This window comes from Triturus cristatus, chromosome 9 (assembly GCF_964204655.1).
Source record: "Triturus cristatus chromosome 9, aTriCri1.1, whole genome shotgun sequence".
In the NCBI taxonomy this organism is placed as follows: domain Eukaryota; kingdom Metazoa; phylum Chordata; class Amphibia; order Caudata; family Salamandridae; genus Triturus; species Triturus cristatus.
The window spans coordinates 716,620,872-716,642,423 of NC_140592.1; the positions used below are offsets into that span (position 1 = coordinate 716,620,872).

At 42.1% G+C, this 21,552-nt stretch overlaps 1 protein-coding gene across 5 annotated transcripts in view; it reads left to right on the top strand.

The window, feature by feature from the left end:
* Positions 1-21,552, top strand: part of LOC146798587 (phospholipase A and acyltransferase 3-like) — a 162,752-nt gene that overhangs the window by 98,225 nt on the left and 42,975 nt on the right. For all 5 annotated transcript variants that reach the window (XM_085625893.1, XM_085625896.1, XM_085625894.1 and 2 more), the window contains one exon: positions 10,383-10,485. In XM_085625893.1, the coding sequence (XP_085482019.1) occupies positions 10,383-10,485 (103 nt within the window). The remainder of the gene's footprint in view (positions 1-10,382; positions 10,486-21,552) is intronic.

Below are 21,552 nucleotides of genomic sequence, written 5' to 3' on the forward strand. Positions count from 1 at the left end.
TGAACTAGGACCATGATCAGAACTTTGAGTTAAGCCTGGTTCACATTCAAAGTTATAAGGGCATGGATGGCAAAGCTTGCAGGGCACTGAGCTCAAAACAGTCTCCAAGATGTAAATCTACCCCAAAGGGGCAAAAGGACAAAGTGCGGGCACCTTTTGATTAAATGTGTGCACAGATTTCTTTGAAGAGCTGGCCATTATTCGAAGGAGTGTGTAAATCGTGGATTAAGTACGCACAGCAGACACTTTTCATATCCAGTCTCCATTCTGTTATTGGCTTGGCCTGGTGGTACCCCACCTCTCCACCAGACCATGAGGGGCACAGTGGACTTGTGCACGGACGAAGTGCGGAACATGGTTCGAAGTAAATAATAATTACAATTCAAAGACTGCTCATGACTGAAGTTTTATGCGTCATTTTTTTTTTTTTGCTGCAGTTTTATTTAGCGGAAACTTGACCCGAAGGTATTGGAGTGCTTTACATGAGCACCAGTTACAACAAGGACACACACATCCCGGAACGGTGCTCACGTCTGAAGCAACACAAGCAAATTGTGACTGGCAGCGCGTGTTGCCGAACACTGTCATGAAGCTTTCAGCAGAAACTGCTGTGTCAGCAGTCAGAGATGAGCTAAAGAGAGGTCGCCTCTGACTGTTGACACAGCCGTTAGTCCCATTATTGGCAACACACCCAACCCACACCACAACAGAGTATGCATGCATAAATAAATACACAAAACAACTTTTGTTTGGGAAAAATATTGCTGCAGGTTTATTCCATACAAAAGTATGCAATATGGTGGGTTATCTTACGGGTGATCCAAGGGCAGGCAGCTGTACCTGCCCGCCTGATGAGCCAAGCACTGTGGAGAATCCAATCAGCGCTACCCTTATGGGGGTGATCCCCTTACTGGATCACTTGACACATTAGTCCCTTATTACTCACACCCCTTTCAGGGCGCAGCGTAGCAAGGCAAGCCCCCGGTTGTTCAGGCCAACAACCGCCCGAAGGGCTAATGGGGCGTCGACGTAATTGTTTCAGGACTCTTCCCTGAGGCTCCTGGGATTTGGCTCTGGCACCCCTATTGTACTCTTGCAGAGGTACCTTTCTGTACCGATATGCTTCCAGATCGCCCTGTAACTCCGCCAAAGCTCTGGAGGCGGTCACTGTCGCCTAGAAAGCCCCCCCACCAACACAGCTAATTTCTCACCTGCAACCTGCAATTTCCCGGGCTTCATTCATGTCCAGTAGAAACAGATTCAAGCCCACCTGTGCTAAGTGCACCCCAACTTTGTCGAAATAACCTTTGGTGTTTGCCCGGCTTAGCCCATGCCTGATGAAGCCAAAGCTCCTTGCTCTGCGAGCTAGCGCATGGAGTGGGTTATCCTTCTCTGGGAAATAAACCCTGGCAAACAGGACCATTCGCATTGCGCACACAATTGCAGTCAAAGCAACCTTTTTTTTTTTTGTCCGGCACAAAGAGGACACAAAGTTGACCGGGGGAAAATTTAAACTTTAATGGGAAGGTTGGAGCTTTTCGAAATTCAATTGAAGCTATCCATCATCTGTTTCATGCACTTGCAATGCTCCCTCTAATCAATCGGAGGATACCAAGTTACAATTTTAGTCTCCAATTTCAAATTTCTTTACATTTACAAAACGTTTTAAAAATTTAACTTTTATGTTTTGCTCCTAAATTTATGTGCCCTTTAATGATCTGTTAATGTTAATATTTTCAAAGCTGTCGTGGACCCCCTGACTAGGCGTTGCGGAACCCTAGGTTTTCCCAGACCACAGGTTAAGGACCACTGATCTAAGCGGCGTATGAAGCTGTCAGTGGTGCTCATGAACTTAAAAGATAGCTGTGTCTGAAAAGTATAAGTGACACAGAGAGCTCTGGTATTGTCTTGATTTGGTCTCATGATGGTGTATTTGCAAATCAATCATCGTGTCGCACTGAGGGAAGCTGTGCATATCACAATAGCTTCCAGAGAGAAGAAGGGGTTATGTTCCTTGTTCTTTCACTCAATAATGCCTGTAATAGAAAGCAAAGCAAACACAAGGAGATGATAGACAGAGCGCTGAAACTTTTCAGATACTCACCCCCAGTCATAGATCTGGGTTGAATCCATCATCGTTCTTTAGCTCACTTTCCACCCCAGTTCAGACCCAGCCATAGGCAAATCAGTCTTAACCTTGAGCCTCATGGGAATAGTCCAGATCAAACTGCCAAGCCTGGTCTTACCTGGACCGGAAACAAACGGCCTGGCACCGGTTTCGGGGTAACACTCCTCATCAGCCAGGCTAGCTTGAATCCAGTGGCAAAGTGAGCAAGGGACCCACGTCTGGGCATACCCTGCCAACTTAGGGTGAACAAAGCAAACACAAGGCGATGATAGACGGTGCGCTAAAACTTTTCAGACCCTCACCCCTAGTCACAGATCTGGGTTGAATCCATCATCATTCTTTAGCTCACTTTGCCACCCCAGTTCAGACCCAGCCATATGCAAATCAGTCTTGACCTTGTGCCTCATGGGAACAGTCCAGATCGAACTGTCAAGCTAGGTCTTTCCTGAACCGGAAACAAGCATCCTGGGACCAGTTTAGGGGTAACACTGCTCATCAGCCAGGCTAGCTTGAATCCAGTGGCAAAGAGAGCAAGGAACCCACGTATGGGCATACCCTGCTAATGTAGGGTGAACAAAGCAAACACATGGAGATGATAGACAGAGCTCTGAAACTATTCAGACACTCGCCCCTAGTCACAGATCTGGTTTGAATCCATCATCGTTCTTTAGCTCACTTCACCACCCCAGTTCAGACCCAGCCATATGCAATTCAGTCTTGGCCCTGTGCCTCATGGGAACAGTCCAGATCAAACTGCCAAGCCAGGTCTTCCCTGCACCAGAAACAAGCATCCTGGGACCGGTTTCGGGGTAACACCCCTCATCAGCCAGGCTAGCTTGAATCCAGTGGCAAAGTGAGCAAAGGACCCACGTCTGGGTATACCCTGCCGACTCTGACACAAACAAAGAAGGATACAAAGGTTTTCTATTCCAGCCCTCTGGTGTATGTCATGTCTTATTTGACGCAGCTGACCCCCATGGTCCTGGAATAATCCAAGCCAAATTTTAGCAGTATAGTGCTTGACTTATCTATGTTTAAAATTGCAGTATCACCTAACCCTAAATATCAGTCCAAATGTTAACTTTTGCTCTGGTGGATAAAGTTGCACCTCATTCTGTAGGAGCCATCAATGGCCAAATGTACTCTTAGTGATGCAGTTTACCAGTTTATTGATACAAGTCTTTTATGCTGTGGTTCCCACTGAGAACAATCTTTGACTGTTAGCCCATCATCAGTTCAATTATCATGTATTCATTTTGACTTTGGGACCAGTTTCACTGTCTAACTGGTCCCCTGAATCACAGAAGAAAACTCTTTTGTTGAACACACTTTGCACTCGCCATGTAATTCTGCTTGTGGTGCAAACTTGAGGTTGTCACATGAATGATTACTGACCCACTCTGCAATATACTTTTGGATGTGTTTTAGTAGTCACTGGGTGGTGAGTGGGACCATTGTCCTTGCCTGCACTACGGCCAATCACACCCTTGCTACACCACTGGAGTCAGAGTCACTGGACTATCACTGGAAGCTCTACAACATGACTGTGTTATGAGAGAAAGCACTGTAGTGTGAATGGGCTATCTATGGAAGCGCTAGGCGTGTCCAGTTGCCAATGGAACTACTTCTAGGTCACTGGACTGTCAATTAAAACAATTCAGTGCTACACGACTATCAGAAGCACAGCATAATTGCAAGGTTCTCATGCTGTGTTGTGGAGTTGTTCTGATCTGTGAGGTACCAGTTAACCAGGAGGATTGAATGATGATCTTCGTTTCCTTGAGTAGAATAGCCGAGGCCTACTGTTTCCACAACAGACCCACAGCAGCATTAGATGGCCCTCACCATTTATTCCCAGTTACATAATTGTTGACTTTCCCAAATCCCGTCCCATTTATATCTCTATACTATTCAGCCTCCTTGCATATAGAATAGGCTAATCTACTCTCCACCTTGTTGAGGACTGGCTCTTGCAGTCCATGGGCAAAGAAACTCGCTACGACCTTGATTCTCTGCCCTCATTCGCACTTATCGAGGGAGTGCAGAGCTGTGTGCAGTATCTGAATTACCTATGTAGTGCAGATTTTTGTTGACATTGCTGACGCTGTTGCAATGGCACGTGGCGTTGGACGGGGTGCTGTGACCCTTGGGCAGCATGCATTCTCTATATACCCTCAGTTTTGGTACAGAAGATTACATTGAGGTGCAGTGTGTATTGACTCAGAATAAACCTGGCCACAGATTGTATGAACACTAAGACTGGTCTTGGCCTAGCTTTATAGGATCAGACAAAGGGTTGTATGGGCAAGAAGAAGCCCACCTTCTATTCTTTATGGCACAAGGTTCAGCATTCACAGGTGCTGGAGTGGGGATCCCTCGTACCCTGTCGATCTAGCCATACTGTTGCATTCCTGCCAGGAGATTCCAAAGCCCCAATTGCAAAGTATGGGCTTTACATAGGAAAGGAAATCTGGTAGATGTTTCCGATGCCTCCTAAAGTGTAATACTGATTTGGATAGTAGTGTTAGGAGTCAGACAAACCTGTCAGATCTCTCGCCTACAGGTGATTTCTGTAGAGCTCTACCTGAACTTCAAAATCATTGCAATTATTAATTACTCCTCAAATAATAATTATCTTAAATTGAAAATGGTATATACTCCTTATTTCATCAAATATCCTTACCTAAGCAGTCTAAAACAGTGGTTCTTAACCTTTTGGCTTTTATTGACCCCTATTGCATCACTACTGAAATTTGGGGACCAAAGCCTAAGCTACTTCTATGATGTGCACCTCTAAACATTAAACAAACTCCAGAAACAAGTCTACATCAAACAAATAGACTAAATAATAACTATTTTATTTCATTCACAAACAAAAATTGTAATTTCAATGGGAAGTTTGGAGCTTTTCAGCGTTTGGTTTTACTTCTAACAGATGAAGCTACACTCTAGCATATCACTTTGTCTTTTTTGCTCCCGTTGCATGCTGTCTTTTTGTCAGTGCATTCCATTGCTTAAATTTAGGTCATCGGTTGTCCACACTAGATTTTGTTTACTCCACATGTGCTGCTTCAACGATCAAGCTAAGAATATCAACTAATTTTTTAGCCACCAATTTTAAATTCCTTCACATTTATGGAGCATTTTATTTAATTAATTTTTTTAACAGTGTTGAAACGGCTGAGTATGCATTGTCGACCCCAGGTTAAGAAATGGTGGTCTAACATTCCACCAAACTACCAATAGCTGATCGCAGCAATTTATCTGTAAAGTTATATGCCGAGTAATGAACAGTCCACGGTATATCTTCTGGAATTAAGCCGAAAGGTAGAGAATTGACTGTAGCAAGCTTCAAGGAACCTGTCCATCTGCATTGCCCCAGATCAAACACGGATTTATTTAAAACATGGTGGTCTCGATAGTGAGAAAGGTCTCCATGCTCAGGCCTCATACTCATTACACAGGATGATTTTACCAGTGCCTCCACTTGAGTTTCAGGAAGCAAACGGAAGCTGCTGCTTGTTGTATCTTCTGTGGTTCTGTATCAGATGAACCACAGAGAATGAAAAAATCTCTTCTACGGCCTGTTATTAAGATCACCTCAAAAATATAGAAATTTATCACATTTAATACTGCAGTTCTGCATGTCTAGCAATCTCACCTTGGTGCAGCCTGGATTTTTAGCAAGCTGGCTTTAGTGCAACACAAAACAGGATTATGTTGGCATACGGCAATGTTTGTGTTTTCTATGCAACATTACTAAAACATATAAAAGGTATGATAATACATAAGTCCTTTCTTTTTAAACCCTTTCTTGACCTGGCCATGCCACAGTGTGTGGGGTTGAAAGCCCTGTATCACTTCCTATCCTGCCTCGGGGATGGGGACCACACCCCGCCCACTTACGCCTAATGTAGCAGCGGGTTTCTCGATTATGTATTCTAGTGAGTGCCACATTGTGATTGCCTACAATCCATCTGAAAGATTGCAGGCAATCACTTACGATATTTCTCCAAACTTTACCCCTTTGTAGCAAGTGGGCATTGAGGAAGCTCAGGGTTTAAAAAAACTGGCAATGTATGCAAACATTAACAGGTATATACATAAGCTGGTCATCCTTAGTTTGCATTTTCCCTTTGTCAATAACTCAAAAAGGGCTGAATGAAAATACACAAATAGGTGATGGGAGGAATACTTGCAATAAGTGTAACCACTGGCAATCGCTCACAGTAGTATTCCAACGCATCGTACTTTAGCCCACCATGCCATCTCAGTTTGGACACAGCCATATACAAATCAGTCCAGCCCAAACTGCCAGGCCAGGCCTTCCATGAACCGGAACACAAGCAACCCAAGACTGGCTGTACCCTAATTGGGGCTCAACAGTTGGGTGTAGCTTGGCTTCAGTGCCAGTACATACCCTTGCCACTTCGGGCAGTACATAAAACACACAAAAGGTGATGGAAGGAATGGTTGCAATAAATATAACCACTAGCAATCACTTGGTGGGTGCTTTCAAACCCATTGTGCTTTTGCTCATCATGCTCCCTCAGTTTGGGCCCAGCCATATGCAAATCCGTCTTGACCCTCAGCTAAAGGGAACAATCCAGCCCGATCTTCCTGACTTTCTCCTCCCTCAACCAGAACACAAGCAACCCAACACCGGTTTCGCCCTGATGGGGGCTCGTCAATCTAGTGTAGCGTGCTTCTAGTGGCACAGTGCCCAAGGGACCCATATCTGGGCATACCCTTGGCACTTACGGCAGTACATCTGTTAGCGCTTTTTTATGTGCTAATTTCAGGACCATAAATTGATATCGGATGGATGGAGTTCCACACCTGAACCTGGTCAACAAATCAATACATTCAATATTTTGCAAAGCACATTAGTCTCCACAAAAAGGACAGAGAATAATATAGGTTCAAACCATGAACATTTATTGAAAGTTAATAGTTTACAGAAGGCAAAAATCAGGTTAGCATCTGTTAATAATTAAAATACATATGCTACAATTAATATACAGCTCAAATGAAATAAAAGTCATATAATCAGAGGATTAACCACCATGGGGTCGCCTCAAAGGAAAGGACAAAGGAAGTCAGTCCTCTCTCATGCGAGAGTGCTCTAAATACTCCTGTTTTGCTCTGCTCCTTAATAATTGTGCCTCTGACCTACTCAATTCATCTCCAGCATATATAAAAAAGGAACACGCACTAACATTTCACCCCCTTATGTGTAGTTTGCATATGACTGTCCAATTAGGTTACAGCACAATGATACAATCACATACTTGTTAAGTTATCAAGGATTTCTCTGCGTCCTTCAAACTACACTGTCTGTAATAGATTAAGATGCATGGATTAGACTGCACACTTCTTCTTGAATGAGCTATTGATTAAAACATTCCATGATTATCACAAAGAGAAGAAAACATTTCTTTACCCAGGAAAGACAGAAAAAGAACATTGTGTTAAATAATTATAACTCCTGCTCGGCTAGAAATAAAATGTTTGTGAGTAGCAAAGCTAAGATGGCCACCAATGATAGTCATTTTAAAATTCAGGCCTACATTAACTGCAATTAATATAAACAGGATTTAAACATAAGTTATTTCTACAAATAGCGTAGGCGTGTCTACTCGTTAATGTCGTGCTAACACAAATATTTTATATGTGAAAAACAATTCCAACATTAAACACTCAAAAGGTGATGAGATGAATTCTGCAATAAGTCTAATCTCTGGCAATTGCTTCGGCTAGCATTCCAATCTATCGTTTTCTTGCCCACCAGCCACATCAGAATCAATCCACTGATACTCTGATACTCAAATCAGTCATGACCCTGCTCGCAAAGGAACAGTTCGTCTTGATTTGCCAAACCAGGTCCTCCCTGAACTAGAACACAAGCAACCCAGGCTACAGACCTGGAGGTTAGAGAGGAGTCACTGGATCCCGGACCTGCTCATTCTTGTGCAGGTAGTAAGTGGGCAATGCTTTGTGATTCATCACAGACTCTAGAGGAAATGTTTAGGGTTTTGTCTGCACTTTAAATTGAAAGCCAACAAAATAATCAGATCGGGCCTGCCCTAAATGTTGGCCAACATCCTTCTCGAAACATGGCTGTGTGCCAGGTGGGATGGATTGCACACGTGCTCGCATTTCCCCAAGCTGACTAATACGTTATTGTGCTACTGCCCCACTGTAGGTGTAGCACACATTTGGATACCACCAAGCCATAAAGAGCTGCCCCTGACCTTGGTAGTGAGAGAGTTTCAGGAACGTTACCACAACAGTATGACTGTGAGCAACAAGGATTTGTATGTAAAGTTTGGAGGGCCTATGTGGTTCCCAGGGTCGGATTGGTAACACGGGCACTCAGGACATGCCCAAGGGGCCGGTGTCCAGTTCCAGCTGTGGGCTGCTTTTTTGAGCAGTCTGGGGGCCGATTTGGGTGGTTTCTGCATTGTTCTAATACAGCCAGCGGTCCAGTGGGTGCCTGAGTGGCCTTTCTGGAGGCAGATGGGCGTCCATTACCTCCCTTTTATCAAAGGGCAGAGGTGTCACTCTCTTTCTCTTGCTGGGCTGGCCAAATACTGAGCGGGGGCAGGGGGCCTGAGCAGAAGGGGCCTCACTTGTTTTCAGGTGTATTTCACCAGTGTAAACTAATCAGTGCATTTCTTTTTTTAGCCCCCCCCCTCCCCCCCCCCCTTAGCAGTGTTTTGCAAAAGGCAATATGCAAATGTGTGTCACTTTTCTTAGCGTTCCCGGGCTAAATTTTAATCCCAATCCTACCCTGGTGGTTCCCGTTTGTATCAGTTTGTTTGTCCAGCTATTTCGGATGACCGTGTAATGTTTATAAGTTCAGAAGACTTATGCTCTTTTGGAAAAGGAGCAGAGGATGTGTCATCATTTACCAAAATATGTCACTCATCCAATGCTGTAAAAGTTATCTTTGATGGAGCAAGTTTGCTATGTATTTAAAGTCTCCTGAGCCACAACAAGGACTTGGAGGCCCATTGTATATCCTTGAGTGTGAAGATATCATTTCCTTGAACACTGGACCAGGAATGTAAGCAGCTTCTTTACAGGTTAATGACAAACCAATTCAAATTTCATGGGGCGGGGGCGATAGATGGCAAAAATATATTAAAACAAGAGTTAAAATACAGGGAAGAATGTACAAATTTACTCTAAATACTCTAAATTTGAAAAAGCACACAGAACCAACTTGGATTCTGGTTGAATGCCAGACGTGGGGTCATTCTGCGCAATAGTGTTTTTTACTATTTCTTTTTATGTCATCCCAAAACTCCACATACTAGTTAAAATAGAAAAATCATATTTTAAGACCCAAAATAACTTTGCACCTCTTGATAACTCTGGAGGAAGCTTCAAATGACTGAGCAAATGTGATGAAACTTTCTTTGCTATTTTTCATGCAAATTCTTCTATCGGCAGAAAAACGTATTAGCAAAGATCATTTCCTAATGATTTACATATGTGAAAATCGCTGCCTTTTTAAAATAAATATCAGTCTGACAGTTAAGAATATTTAAACAAGCATTTGCAATGCAATCGGTCTCGCCTTTGGGACCTTATATGTATTTAGCTATGCAGCACATTAGTCTGGATGCTGAAACATCTACTGTTCTTTAACATGGAGGGAAAGTAAGCACCAAACTGCGTGACAAGCCAGGTATGGGAACACATGGAGAGAAATATTGCCTTTCAGCGGGAAATGGTATAGTTCAAAGCTCTGTATTTAATATGAAATCCAGGGCCTTTGTTAGCCATATCGCTGAAAATACAAGATTTGAAACAAATATTTACTGTCTACGGGTGCTCGTGGAAGACAATATCTATGGACTGTAATCTAGAGAATGCTAAAGTGACTCTGGTATTTTACTGACCTCTTCTGGTTGTTTTCTATCAAGAAAGTTAAATAGAGGCAGTTGCCAATTTAAAAAAAAAGAAAGTCCCTCAGCAGAAAGCAATTCTGGTATTTTACTGACCTCTGCTGGTCGATTTCTATCAAGACAGTTAAATGGAGGCAGTTGAACAGAAAAGAAAGTCCCTAAGCTGAAGCAGACAAGTACTACACTGATCTCCAGAGCCCACAATGTACATACACATATAAGTATATAATAAGTATATACATGAGGTCTCGAATGCTCGACCTAAAAAAATCTATTTCACGGGAACGCTACATGTTTTATTTTGAAGATATTAACCACATCTTTTGCTTGCTTTTCAGGAAGACCCCAAGCCTGGAGACCTTATTGAGATTTTCCGAATTGGCTACCAACACTGGGCCGTCTATGTGGGTGATGGTTATGTGGTGCACCTGGCACCTCCAAGTAAGACCTAGTCTAATCTGTGCTCTTTTTAACATGGTTCGCCGTAGGTTCCCAAGCAACACAGACAAACGCAGGCCCAGCAATCAGGGCCTAATCACTTGTTATCATTGTGCAAATGCAGTAATTAGCATTTCTCAAAATGGTGCGCCCGCTGTGAAGATAGCTCCTGTTATCCCACATAGACTGACACCTGAAAGTTGATATGCTACGAGAACACTCGGCAACTTTTACTGCAGGGTCCACAGTTCACGACAGCCTGGGGTCAAACAAACCACCTACTATAAGTTATGAACAACTGAGTTCCTGGAGTCACCCACACCTGCACATATGCATGCAAGCAATCACCTATGCACTTACACATACATGCACAAGTTTTAAAGAGTATGAGCAGTGTTTTAAAAAAAAATTTACAATGTAACTTTTTTAGCATTTTGTACTACGGATACAACCCAGCAAAACCTTACAGCATATTTTAGTCTTTATAAAATACATGTTAATTAATAACATCAAAGAAGATTTAACAATATTTGATATGTCAAGACATTGGTTTTTACCCATGACCACTGGAATTATGTAGTAGCAGAGGATTAATTTATGTGGCAGAGTGTAAAGAAGTCCAATGGAGCACGTAGAGAATTTGAAGAGTATTTATTTCAGAGTACATGTAATGTACCCTCAGCCCAAGCAGCAGTAAATCTCCAACTGCCCAGGATGCAGCCTTCAAGAAGCTAGAGAATTCTGTTGCCAAGCTAGGACACATGGAATGCAGGGACGCAGCCCAGCAACACAGGTAAGAAGAAATAGAGGCAGGACACAGGGTAAGAGAAAAAGATGTAGAAAATATAAGTAAAACCACAACACATCTCCCTCCCCAAAATACAATAAAGTTGCATTAAAATGTTAGAAACACAGAGATACAATACAGCAACGTAACTGTTCTAAAACATTTTATAATCCTTGTGCCAGGATGGTCTGAACCTCAAACTCCGCTGATTGCCCCAATCAGGCACGACAGGAACATTACTACAACTTGCAGTCCCAGAGTTGTCACAAGGTCCAGAATATCTAGACTCACTGGAAGGAACACAACCTAGTTCACACCCATGGGTATTAGAACCAGGTTCCCATTTGACTAACCGAGACATACTCCACACTTCACCAGAATCCAAAACAACAACATTCTTCCTGACTTCCTTAATAATGAAGGGTCCCATAAACCGTGAGCAACCTTTTCTTAAGAGACCAGGTTTCTTGATCAATACTTCATCTCCAACACTCCAGTGTTTGCGCAAGGAATAATTCCTCAAATCAAACCTGTTTTTGTATTTATCTTGGTGAAGTCTCCGTTTCAAAACAACTTGTTCATCCATTCGCACGTCATTGACATCCAAATTTAGCCAAGCAGGACTCAACTTGTCATGTGGTTTCCTATCTCTCAAAATTGAAAAGAAGAAACCGATGTCAAACAATTGGGAGTATTACGGTGAGCCCACCATGTTTCCCTTAGCATTTTTTTGAGTGAAGACCTGCTTTGTGTAGCCCTTTGACCACAAGACTTGACCAACTTGTTCATACTTTCAGCTAAGCCATTGGCCTGTGGTGAATATAAGGCTGTCTTAAAATGAGTGATGGATAATTCTTTAAGAAATCTGTTCATCTCATGTGAGACAAACTGAAAACCATTATCAGTAATGTGGTGTTTAGGTATTCCTTCCCTTGAGAACTCTTCACAGAGAAACTCAATAACAGTTCTAGTGTTCACAATAGGGACACATTTTGTTACAACCCATTTGGAGGTGTAATCTACTAGCAACAACACATAACGTTCATCATAAGTAGGGCTCCCGGTTTTATGGTATTTATTTGTTTGCCATTTCCGTCTGTATTTATCCATATTTAATTTTGGCTGATTTTATCTGTATTTATCCATATTTATTTTGGGTTTTGGGGAAAGAGTAAGCTCAAATTAGTATATTTCCACATTTATTTAACCGATAAATATGCACTTATGCTTGAATGTCTGCCAGGTTTCAGTGTTGTGAACACCCACAGAAGCTAAATCAGTGCACATATATGAAAATATGCAAATGTAGTATCTTCCTTGTGCATGTCTACTGCTGTGAAAGCCTCTTTACTAAAATCCCTTTTTATTAACCTCCTTATCTATCAATCCACACATCCATTGGCCTTCCCATCATGTCAGACAGTATATAGAATTACTCAAAAAGCAACCCAATTTCCGTTTTTATACACATTTAAAAATAAATACAGACAAGAAAATAAATGTTTTCTGTCTGTATTTATCTGTAAAAATCAGTAAAAACGGAAAACAGGGAGCCTTAATCATAAGCAAAAGATTCAAAAGGTCCAGCAATATCCAAACCTAACTTGGACCAAGGTTCAGAGGGAATTTCAACTGGTGAAAGCGGCGCAGTACAACATTTCTTACTCTTATCACTGTTAGCACATTCCCAACAATCTTTGACAACATCCTCAATCTGTCTATCCATCGTTGGCCACCAGTACCACTCACAAACTCTGACCTTTGTCAAATTCCTTCCTAGATGTCCCTCCTGGGCCAGATTAATGAGCTTGCACCTAAGATCACGAGGAGGTATCACTCGATTACCCCTCAGCAATTTCTCATCGAAAACACATAAGTTATTCTTAACATTAATAAAACATTTCAGATGTTCAGGAACATCTTTATCTGCTGGCCACCCTTCAACTGAATTTCTTGACCATTTCCAAATCACTGTCACTATGAGAGGCTATAGACCATTCATCTGAGTCAACAGCAGACTCGTGTACCCATCCTACCAGAGAATTTTCCACCTCCACACCAGATTGATCCAAAGGTAACCTTGAAAGACAATCCGCAATGACATTCATTGATCCAGGAACGTACTCTACAACAAAATTAAATTCTGACAACCCTTCCATCCAACGTTTGATTCTAGGGGAAATATTTTCAACATCTCTGCATGTGAAAATTTGACATAAAGGACGATGATCAGTCCTAACAACTACAGGCAAACCCCAAAGGTAAAACTTGAAGTGATGAATAGCCCAGAAAACCACCAACGCCTCTTGCTCAATCACCGAGTAGCGTTCCTCAGCACCCCTGAGTGAGCGAGAGGCGAATGCAACAATCCTGGACTCACCATCCACAACTTGTGATAAAACTGCTCCCAACCCAAGCATACTAGCATCAGTGGACAAGATTGTTTTCTTGCAAGCATCAAAATGCCCCAACGTGGGCATGTGACTGATTACATTTTTAATAGAGTTGAAAGCAGAAGAACATTCATTAGATCATGCAAATTGAACACCCTTTTTGAGTAGCAACCTAAGAGGAGAAGAAACACAAGCAAAATTAGGAATGAATTTTGAGCAGAATTCTGCTAATCCTAAAAATGATCGAACTTGGTCTTTGTTAACAGGTACAGGGGCCTTCACAATACTTTTCGCTATGTCAAGTTTAGGACTGATTCCTTCAGCAGAAATTGTATGTCCTAAATATTTCACAGATGAACACGAAATTTGCACTTTTCTTTTTTGATAACAAGACCAGCATCTTATAGCCGTTGTAAAAACTTCCACAACACATTGTCATGATCCTGTTGGTCCTTCCCATAAACCAGGATGTCATCCTGAAAAATTAGAACTTTGGGTAAACCTTCTAAAACCTTATTCATGACCCTCTGGAAGCAAGCTGCAGCGGATGCTAGACCAAAGGGCATTCAAATGAATCTGAAAGCCCCTAGAGGTGTTATGAATGATGTCAGATGCTTGGAATCCGGATGTAGAAGAACCTGATGGTAGGCAGATGACAAATCTATCACACTGAAGCACCTAGCGTCTTTAATTAGAGCAAGAGTTTGAGAAATATTTGGTAAAGGTTGCCTGTCAACCCAAATATGCCTGTTAAGACCACGCAAGTCTACACACATGCAAATCCCTTTACCACCATCTTTGGGTGCCAAAACTATGGGAGCCAACCACTCAGAGCATTCGATCTCTTCAATGACACCTGCAGATAATAGTCTCTTGAGTTCTTGATCCAAAGGTTCCATCAACAAGTGTGGAACTTTCCTAACTTTGCTGACAATTAATTGAGCACTATGCTTCAAAACAATTTTGTGTTCAAAGTTTTTCAGTAAACCCAGCTGATCACTAAATACCTTGGGAAATTGTGAGCATACATCATCAGATAGCAAACTAGGGGATACAAGTAACACTTTTTCTGGTGAATTGGGATCTAATTTAATCCCCATGTCCCTCTGGTGCCTCCACCCAAGAAGATCATCTCCTCTTTTCGCTGCATACACTTTCCCAAGGGTCTCTCTGTCCTTGAACTGATTTTTTTTATTACAAATCCTAAAACATCAATTTTGACCCCACCATAGCCTACTGGGTTGATGTCCGGAGGGAAAAGCTCAACTTTCTCAAGACCAAAAACAGCATTCCAATTAGCATCACCCACCATAGTGTAGGGTGACCCTGAGTCAGCCAAAACAGAAAATCGTTCACCACCAATGAACACTTCACACTCAGGCATATCAAGTGTATCACCATCGACAACACCATCCTCTCTTATACGGCAAATAAACTTTTTCTCTTGTTCGGCATGTAGTACGGTTTGGTTCCTACCACTACGACACGCACGTGCATAATGGCCCCTTTTTCCACACTTATCACAGACAACAGACCTTGCAAAACAATTGGAACTGTTTGGTAAATGGCTCTCACTCCCACATCTAAAACATTTGAAACTATTCCTGTTGTTTCTGAACCCAGAATGTTCAGTATTAGGAGATCTTTATTTTGATAGAGATTGTTCTGAATTAAGAGGTTTCTTATCTCTCTCATATTGACTTCCTTTTGGATGCCCCTTTGAAATCATCTTTCTTAAATTCATCTCTTTTAATTTCATGAATAGCTCTATCATCTACAGCAACATCACAAGTTTTCTCTACTTTCATCTCACGTACCCACATGTTAGTGTTCTCCATGCTTTCTACAATAGATAGTGTATCCTTGAGGTCAGGATTTTTAGCAAGAAGTTTTGTTGAACTTTTGGGTCATTCGTGCATCTAACGATTTGATCTCTAATAAGGGAATCTGTAAGTTGCTCAAACTCACAGGCACGAGCTAATGTTTTTAAGGTAGCTACATAGCTGCTAATTGTTTCTTGCTTGCCCTGAATCCTAGAGAAGAACTTGTGGCGTTCTAGTACAACATTAATTTTTGAACCAAAATGTTTTTCAAGCATCATAACAGACATATCATAGACATTTTCAGCATCACCCTTACCACGCCCTAAGACAATTTAATCTAAACCTTCATAGACATGTCTTCCTTCAACTCCTAAATTATGCATAAGTGTGGCTTGTTTTCTTACCACTGAAACTTTCTCCCCTCCAATAGCTAATAAATATGAATGAAATAGAGGCTTCCACCTTTTCCAAGGTAAGATGGGATCACCAACATCAGAGAGAAATTGTGGTGGTTGAGACATGCTGGAGAAGGTCATTATGAAGAAAATACCATTAAAAAAAAAGTGAGCAGATGTAAAACAAAATGGTTGCAAAGGAAATATACAATAATTGAACTATGTCATATAATTCAATGAAAATTATTTGTAAAAGTACTAGGAATCATAATGAATCTATTGAAGTAGATATTATGTGTGAGAAAATGGAGTGAAAAATGCACACATCACTCATATACTGCATAAAGGATTGTTCTGAAGCTATAATCAACTGAGAAATTAAAATTATGCACAAAAGTGGAATAATTGTCAATGACCGAAAATTACTCCTCCTTTTTTTTAAATTGACTGCGCAGCCGGGCGCATCGGCCAAGTACCTAGAAACATGTTACAACGGCAAATCAGCACTAAAATTAAGACTCTTCACTGACTGTATCAATAACACGTAGTTTCCAGAAATTAATCTATTGTTAAATCATAAGTGTGCATATCACTGACACGCTGCCCAGGAAAAATTGTTATTATCAGGTACAAATGACTGAAGGTAGAAAGAGTGTGCACATCACTGATGCACAACGTAAGAATTTCAAAATGCAAAATTACACATGTGCGTGGAATCAGTAAACAGATAATCCGACGTGGTTGGCAAGGACGTGGTTGGCAAGATTGCAGAATTAAAGATGGCGGCACGTTGTCCACGTCAGTCCGGATGGCTCACAGCACGCAAATGCAATACAGCGTGATCTGCGTCACACGCATAGATGCAATGCGGTAGATGGAAAATCCGAACAGGAACGTCTTCAATGCACAGACTCCCACGAAGATTCAAATTCTACTGATGGAAGATAAGGAGAGACGGGGGGCAAGTGCGATTCAAATAATGCCAATGCCACTGTCAAAGTCAGTTATGATTCACGATGAAAAACAAGGCGGCCGTGAGTAAAACACAAGAAAATAACGTCACAAACCAGATACATTTCCAGCAAAAGACTTGAAAGTAGTCTTAATTGATCCTCACGACCAGTGAAGAGTCCAAGTCAATTCAATTAAATATAGATCTTGTTAATCCAAGATAGCCTAGGCAGTCTTCAAAGTAAGAAATATTAGGAATATGGAGATAACTTGAAAAAAAAATAGTCGCTCACAATAAAATAGTGCCTGAGACTTGTTCCATCAATTTAAAGTCAAACAATGCTGCAGTGGGTTCGCAGGGGAGGCTGGTGGTCATCAAATCCTGTCCCCTCACAGGTACAACTCGTCGCCAGTGTAAAGAAGTCCAATGGAGCACGTAGAGAATTTGAAGAGTATTTATTTCAGAGTACATGTAATGTACCACCAGCCCAAGCAGCAGTAAATCTCCAACTGCCCAGGTTGCAGCCTTCAAGAAGCTAGAGCATTCTGTTGCTAAGCTAGGACACATGGAATGCAGAGACGCAGCCCAGTAACACAGGTAAGAAGAAATAGAGGCAGGACACAGGGTAAGAGAAAAAGGTGTAGAAAATATTAAGTAAAACCACAACACAGAGTCAACTAAATTATACAGAAAAAAAGGCAACATATGCAGCATGATGCAGCTAATATTTTGATAGTATTATTTAATTATTTTGTAATTTTTTCACATAGCAAAACTGTCTGGGCAAAGACTTCACCTCAATAGTACCAATTTTAGCAAATAAATACAGAAATAAGCAACTGAACGATGACCAGTTAACCTTTGCGAAGGGCTTTCCACTGAGTGCGAACACATGTCACCACGTTTTAGTAACTTCTGATCTGTTTGAGCTAGAAACTATTATTTTTTTTAATCTGTAGATTATACAGCAGATGATGGATTATGTGGCAAATAAGTCCATCCATAATTATGCAATAAAAGCAGCAGCCGTAGAATCCCCTAATTACAGTGGCCCAGGTTTCACCCTTTGGGGGATGTGGCCTCATTATTAAGGTCGTATTGTTCCATCCATCTGCCCCAGATATGTTTGTGTTTTTTGCAGACATCCTTGCAGCTCCAAAACCTCCGTATCCAAAATTTTGAAACAATCGAGCCCCGCTCAGTGGCCTAGTTATCACTGGTGGAGCAGGTGTACTGGCATTGGGGCCCAGAGTCCTGACGGACCCATTGGCCCCTGATTATTTTTGTATTTTATCATTCCAACAGCAGCCATTTCCTTCCTTGCCTGAGGTCCCAGGACACACAGCTATGCTACTGACCCGCTCTCCAATAAGTCCTACTCGGAGATACCTTTGCTTTCCACGATTGTGTCCCGTCTCTTTTTGTAATCACCAAACCCAAACTAGTAAAAACTTTTATGAACCAGTTCATATGTAACTCATCCAGGGTATTTACCAGTGCTGTAGGCGGGGAGAGAACATTGTTGCATTGTGTTATTTTGAGTAAGTATTTGTCACCTAAACATTTGAGCAGTTCTAATGCTTCCTAATACTATTACAGTCATTTAAAAACCTTGTGCCCTTGTTTTAAATGTTTATGTTACGCTGTGTTAACATAGGAAATTATACTGACTCAACAATTTCATTGCAGTATTATATGAGCTAGAAACTTCCTATAACGTACTTTAAAACAAGCATATCCTTTTTCACCAAATATAGTTTATCCTGGAGTCCACCAGTAGGTGTCACAGAAAATACCCTAGAAACCTCATGAGTCAGGGGATATCTTAAAAACAGATGTAACAAAGTTCCATGCTCCTTCATTTTACAGATTTTACATTGTCAACTTATGAGGGGTATGGCAGAGAATGGTTCGTTTTCATGGATCACAATTTTACATCATTCTATCATGGTAAGGTAAATCCTTACCCATTGCTTATTTGAAACTTAACCTAAATCAAAAAGAGGGAGTGAGAAGAATTCAAGCTGATTTATCTTCTCTCCAATTACATGCAACTAATCAACTGAGAGGGGACCCACTAACAGGGGTTCATCTGTCTCTCTTACCCCGGCCTGTAGGGGAAACGTAAGGACCTGATTCACTAAGGACTTCCGCACTCGTGGCGGAGGCCCCACAGTCGTGGGAGAGTCTCCTCACTCGGGGAGGGTTTCGCCACAATGAGAAATATCATTCTGGAGATTCCGCCCTGAGTGCAGAGACTCCCCTACGACTAAGGGCCTCCGCACGTGTGCGAAAGTCCATAGGGAATCAGGCCCTGAGTGTTTTTAAGAGGAATACTAAGGTACCAAGCAATAGAATCACGATGAAGCAGATGAGTAGAGGAGACAAACACTAGTCAGGTGATCTATGAGGTTATAGAATGGATGATGTTAAAAAATGGTTATATCATTCAATGGTACATTATTAATATGTATGCTGGGTAATTAAAACGGAAGGGGGGGATTGGCCAGGGCTGTAGTGTCAAGATCAAAGCATAGGGAGTCCAATAAAGTACAAAGGCATATAGTGGAGATCAGCACTAGAGTTGATAAGAGTCAGACCCTGGTTAGTGGGGTGTAATACCCCGTGGTTAGATTCAAAGTGCTATATATTAGAATGGTATCAACAGTGCTTGGTTAAAGACATGTTTCGTGGAGAGTCTGTGGAAATTGACAAAATGTGAGCTCCAATAAAATGAGGCACAGAAAGAGATAGATAAAATCAAGATCCTCAAATGCGGAAACTAGTCTGAGCACAACCCCTCAGAAACTAGGAGCACCCTGACCCCTACCAGCAGTGTGAGAAATGTTGAGGTGATCATGCGCATTAACCCGTCTTATACCGCATGTAAACAAGGTTACTAAACCACACTCATTCTCCATGATAACCCTGGTCACGTCTTCACATAACTTGGTTGCTCCCTCAGGGTCGAGGCCACCACAATCTTTGTTCTCTTACACTTAGATTACATCAATAAAGTCTGCCTGAGCATCTCAGTTTCCGTCCTGTGCAGACTACACCATAAGATAAAAAAAAAGGGGGGAGGTAGAGGGATATGCTAGGTCCACCCTCCTGTTCAAGTTATAGACATACAAAAAATCCAAAATCTCGGATAGAGAACCTAGCAGTAGAGGTAGATTTTCGCTCAGTGTGAGGTAGAAAATCCGGCACAAAAGGAAAAATGTCCTTTCTTGAGTCCCCTCACTCACCGGGGTTTCCCCACAGTGATGTTGTAATTAGAACAGCAATGTGATTAAGCATTTACTGAAGACATTAATGCTTTCCCTTTAGATCATGTTTTCTCCGTTATGTTGACCGAAGTTTGGACTCCATTTTGTATTGTCATGCTGCCACGTGTTCGCCACGAGGAGAGTCCGACCTTTGTGTTAGTTGCTCTTGTAATCTGCCTAGTAACAGTTTATAAATAGCTCTCTCTTGTCTGTTTGGCGCATGCCCAGACTTGACCACATCTGTTATAATTAGCCTTGCTTGACCATGTGTTTCGCGGACTCAAGAAGTGTGTTGGCTCCGCCTATGTATTGATTCAGTATCGAGAATGACCATAAATGGTAATGTTCTTCGGCCTCATGTTGTATCCACCCACTTATGAGCCCCTCTGGTGTGTATAAAAGGGGACTGTGTACGCAAGTTCTTTGTGCTACTCTATGCAATGCTGAAGGGTATTGTATGGATTGTAGGACCACCCTTAAGGGTTAATAAACCTTGTTTTTGTACTTTGCAGTTTCCGTGCCAACTTCCTTATAGATTCCGTTACAGGAGAGCGAACCCTTGTGCCTTGCGGGCCTAGCTGGGGCCTGTACACATCAATTGGCGCCCGTCACGTGGGGCTCATCGGCGACTCGGATGCTCGAAGGACTGGTCACGACGAAGGTGAGGAGTTTGGCCGGGGACGTGATCACTGCCAGCGGCGTTTTAGCCCTGGCATCCCGAGGTTTTTCTTCCTTCCCTTCCGAGCTGACCGTCTGGGTGGCGCCGGTCATCGACTGAGACCTCTTCTGTCGGTCCTGCCGTGAGAGCCGTTTGGGCGATTGTGGAGCTTGGCAGTTGGAATCTGGACTCTTGATTGGTAAGAACCGTTGTACGGTACTTGCTCCGAGTTTTTGAAGCCTGGGTTGGCTATTTGAGTTTGATTGATGATGACTAGTCATATTTTGGATTTGTCTTTGTGAATATATATGCGTTGCAACACATATAGGCAGGTAATGTGGAGAGATTTCTCCAGAGTTGTGTAACTTTGAACGGCGCAACGATTAAGTGCCATTTTTTATAATATTGTATATTTTGCATTATTTCTGAGCATGCCTGCTTTCAGCGCACTCCGTAAGTGGTGCTGCTGTTTCGGAAACCGGTTGAACCTCGAGGAATCTGCTCCGGCTCCCCCAGAGGGGACGCCTAATAGGGATATGTATGTGAAGCATGGTCTTTCTTCCATAATGTACAGCACAGTGTGGAGGAAATACACAAAGAAGGATCCTGAGTTGCGATGGCCTTTGTATGGATCGTTTGATATACGTAAGATTGAGTATGTGGAACAGTGCATGTGTAAACGACGTGCTCGTCAGGATATGTTTGAGTGTGTGCGATTATTGGTGAAGGAAGTGCGTGAGCGAGAGAAGCGTGAGAAAGCGCTGTATGATAAAGACCAACGAAAGAATGATCA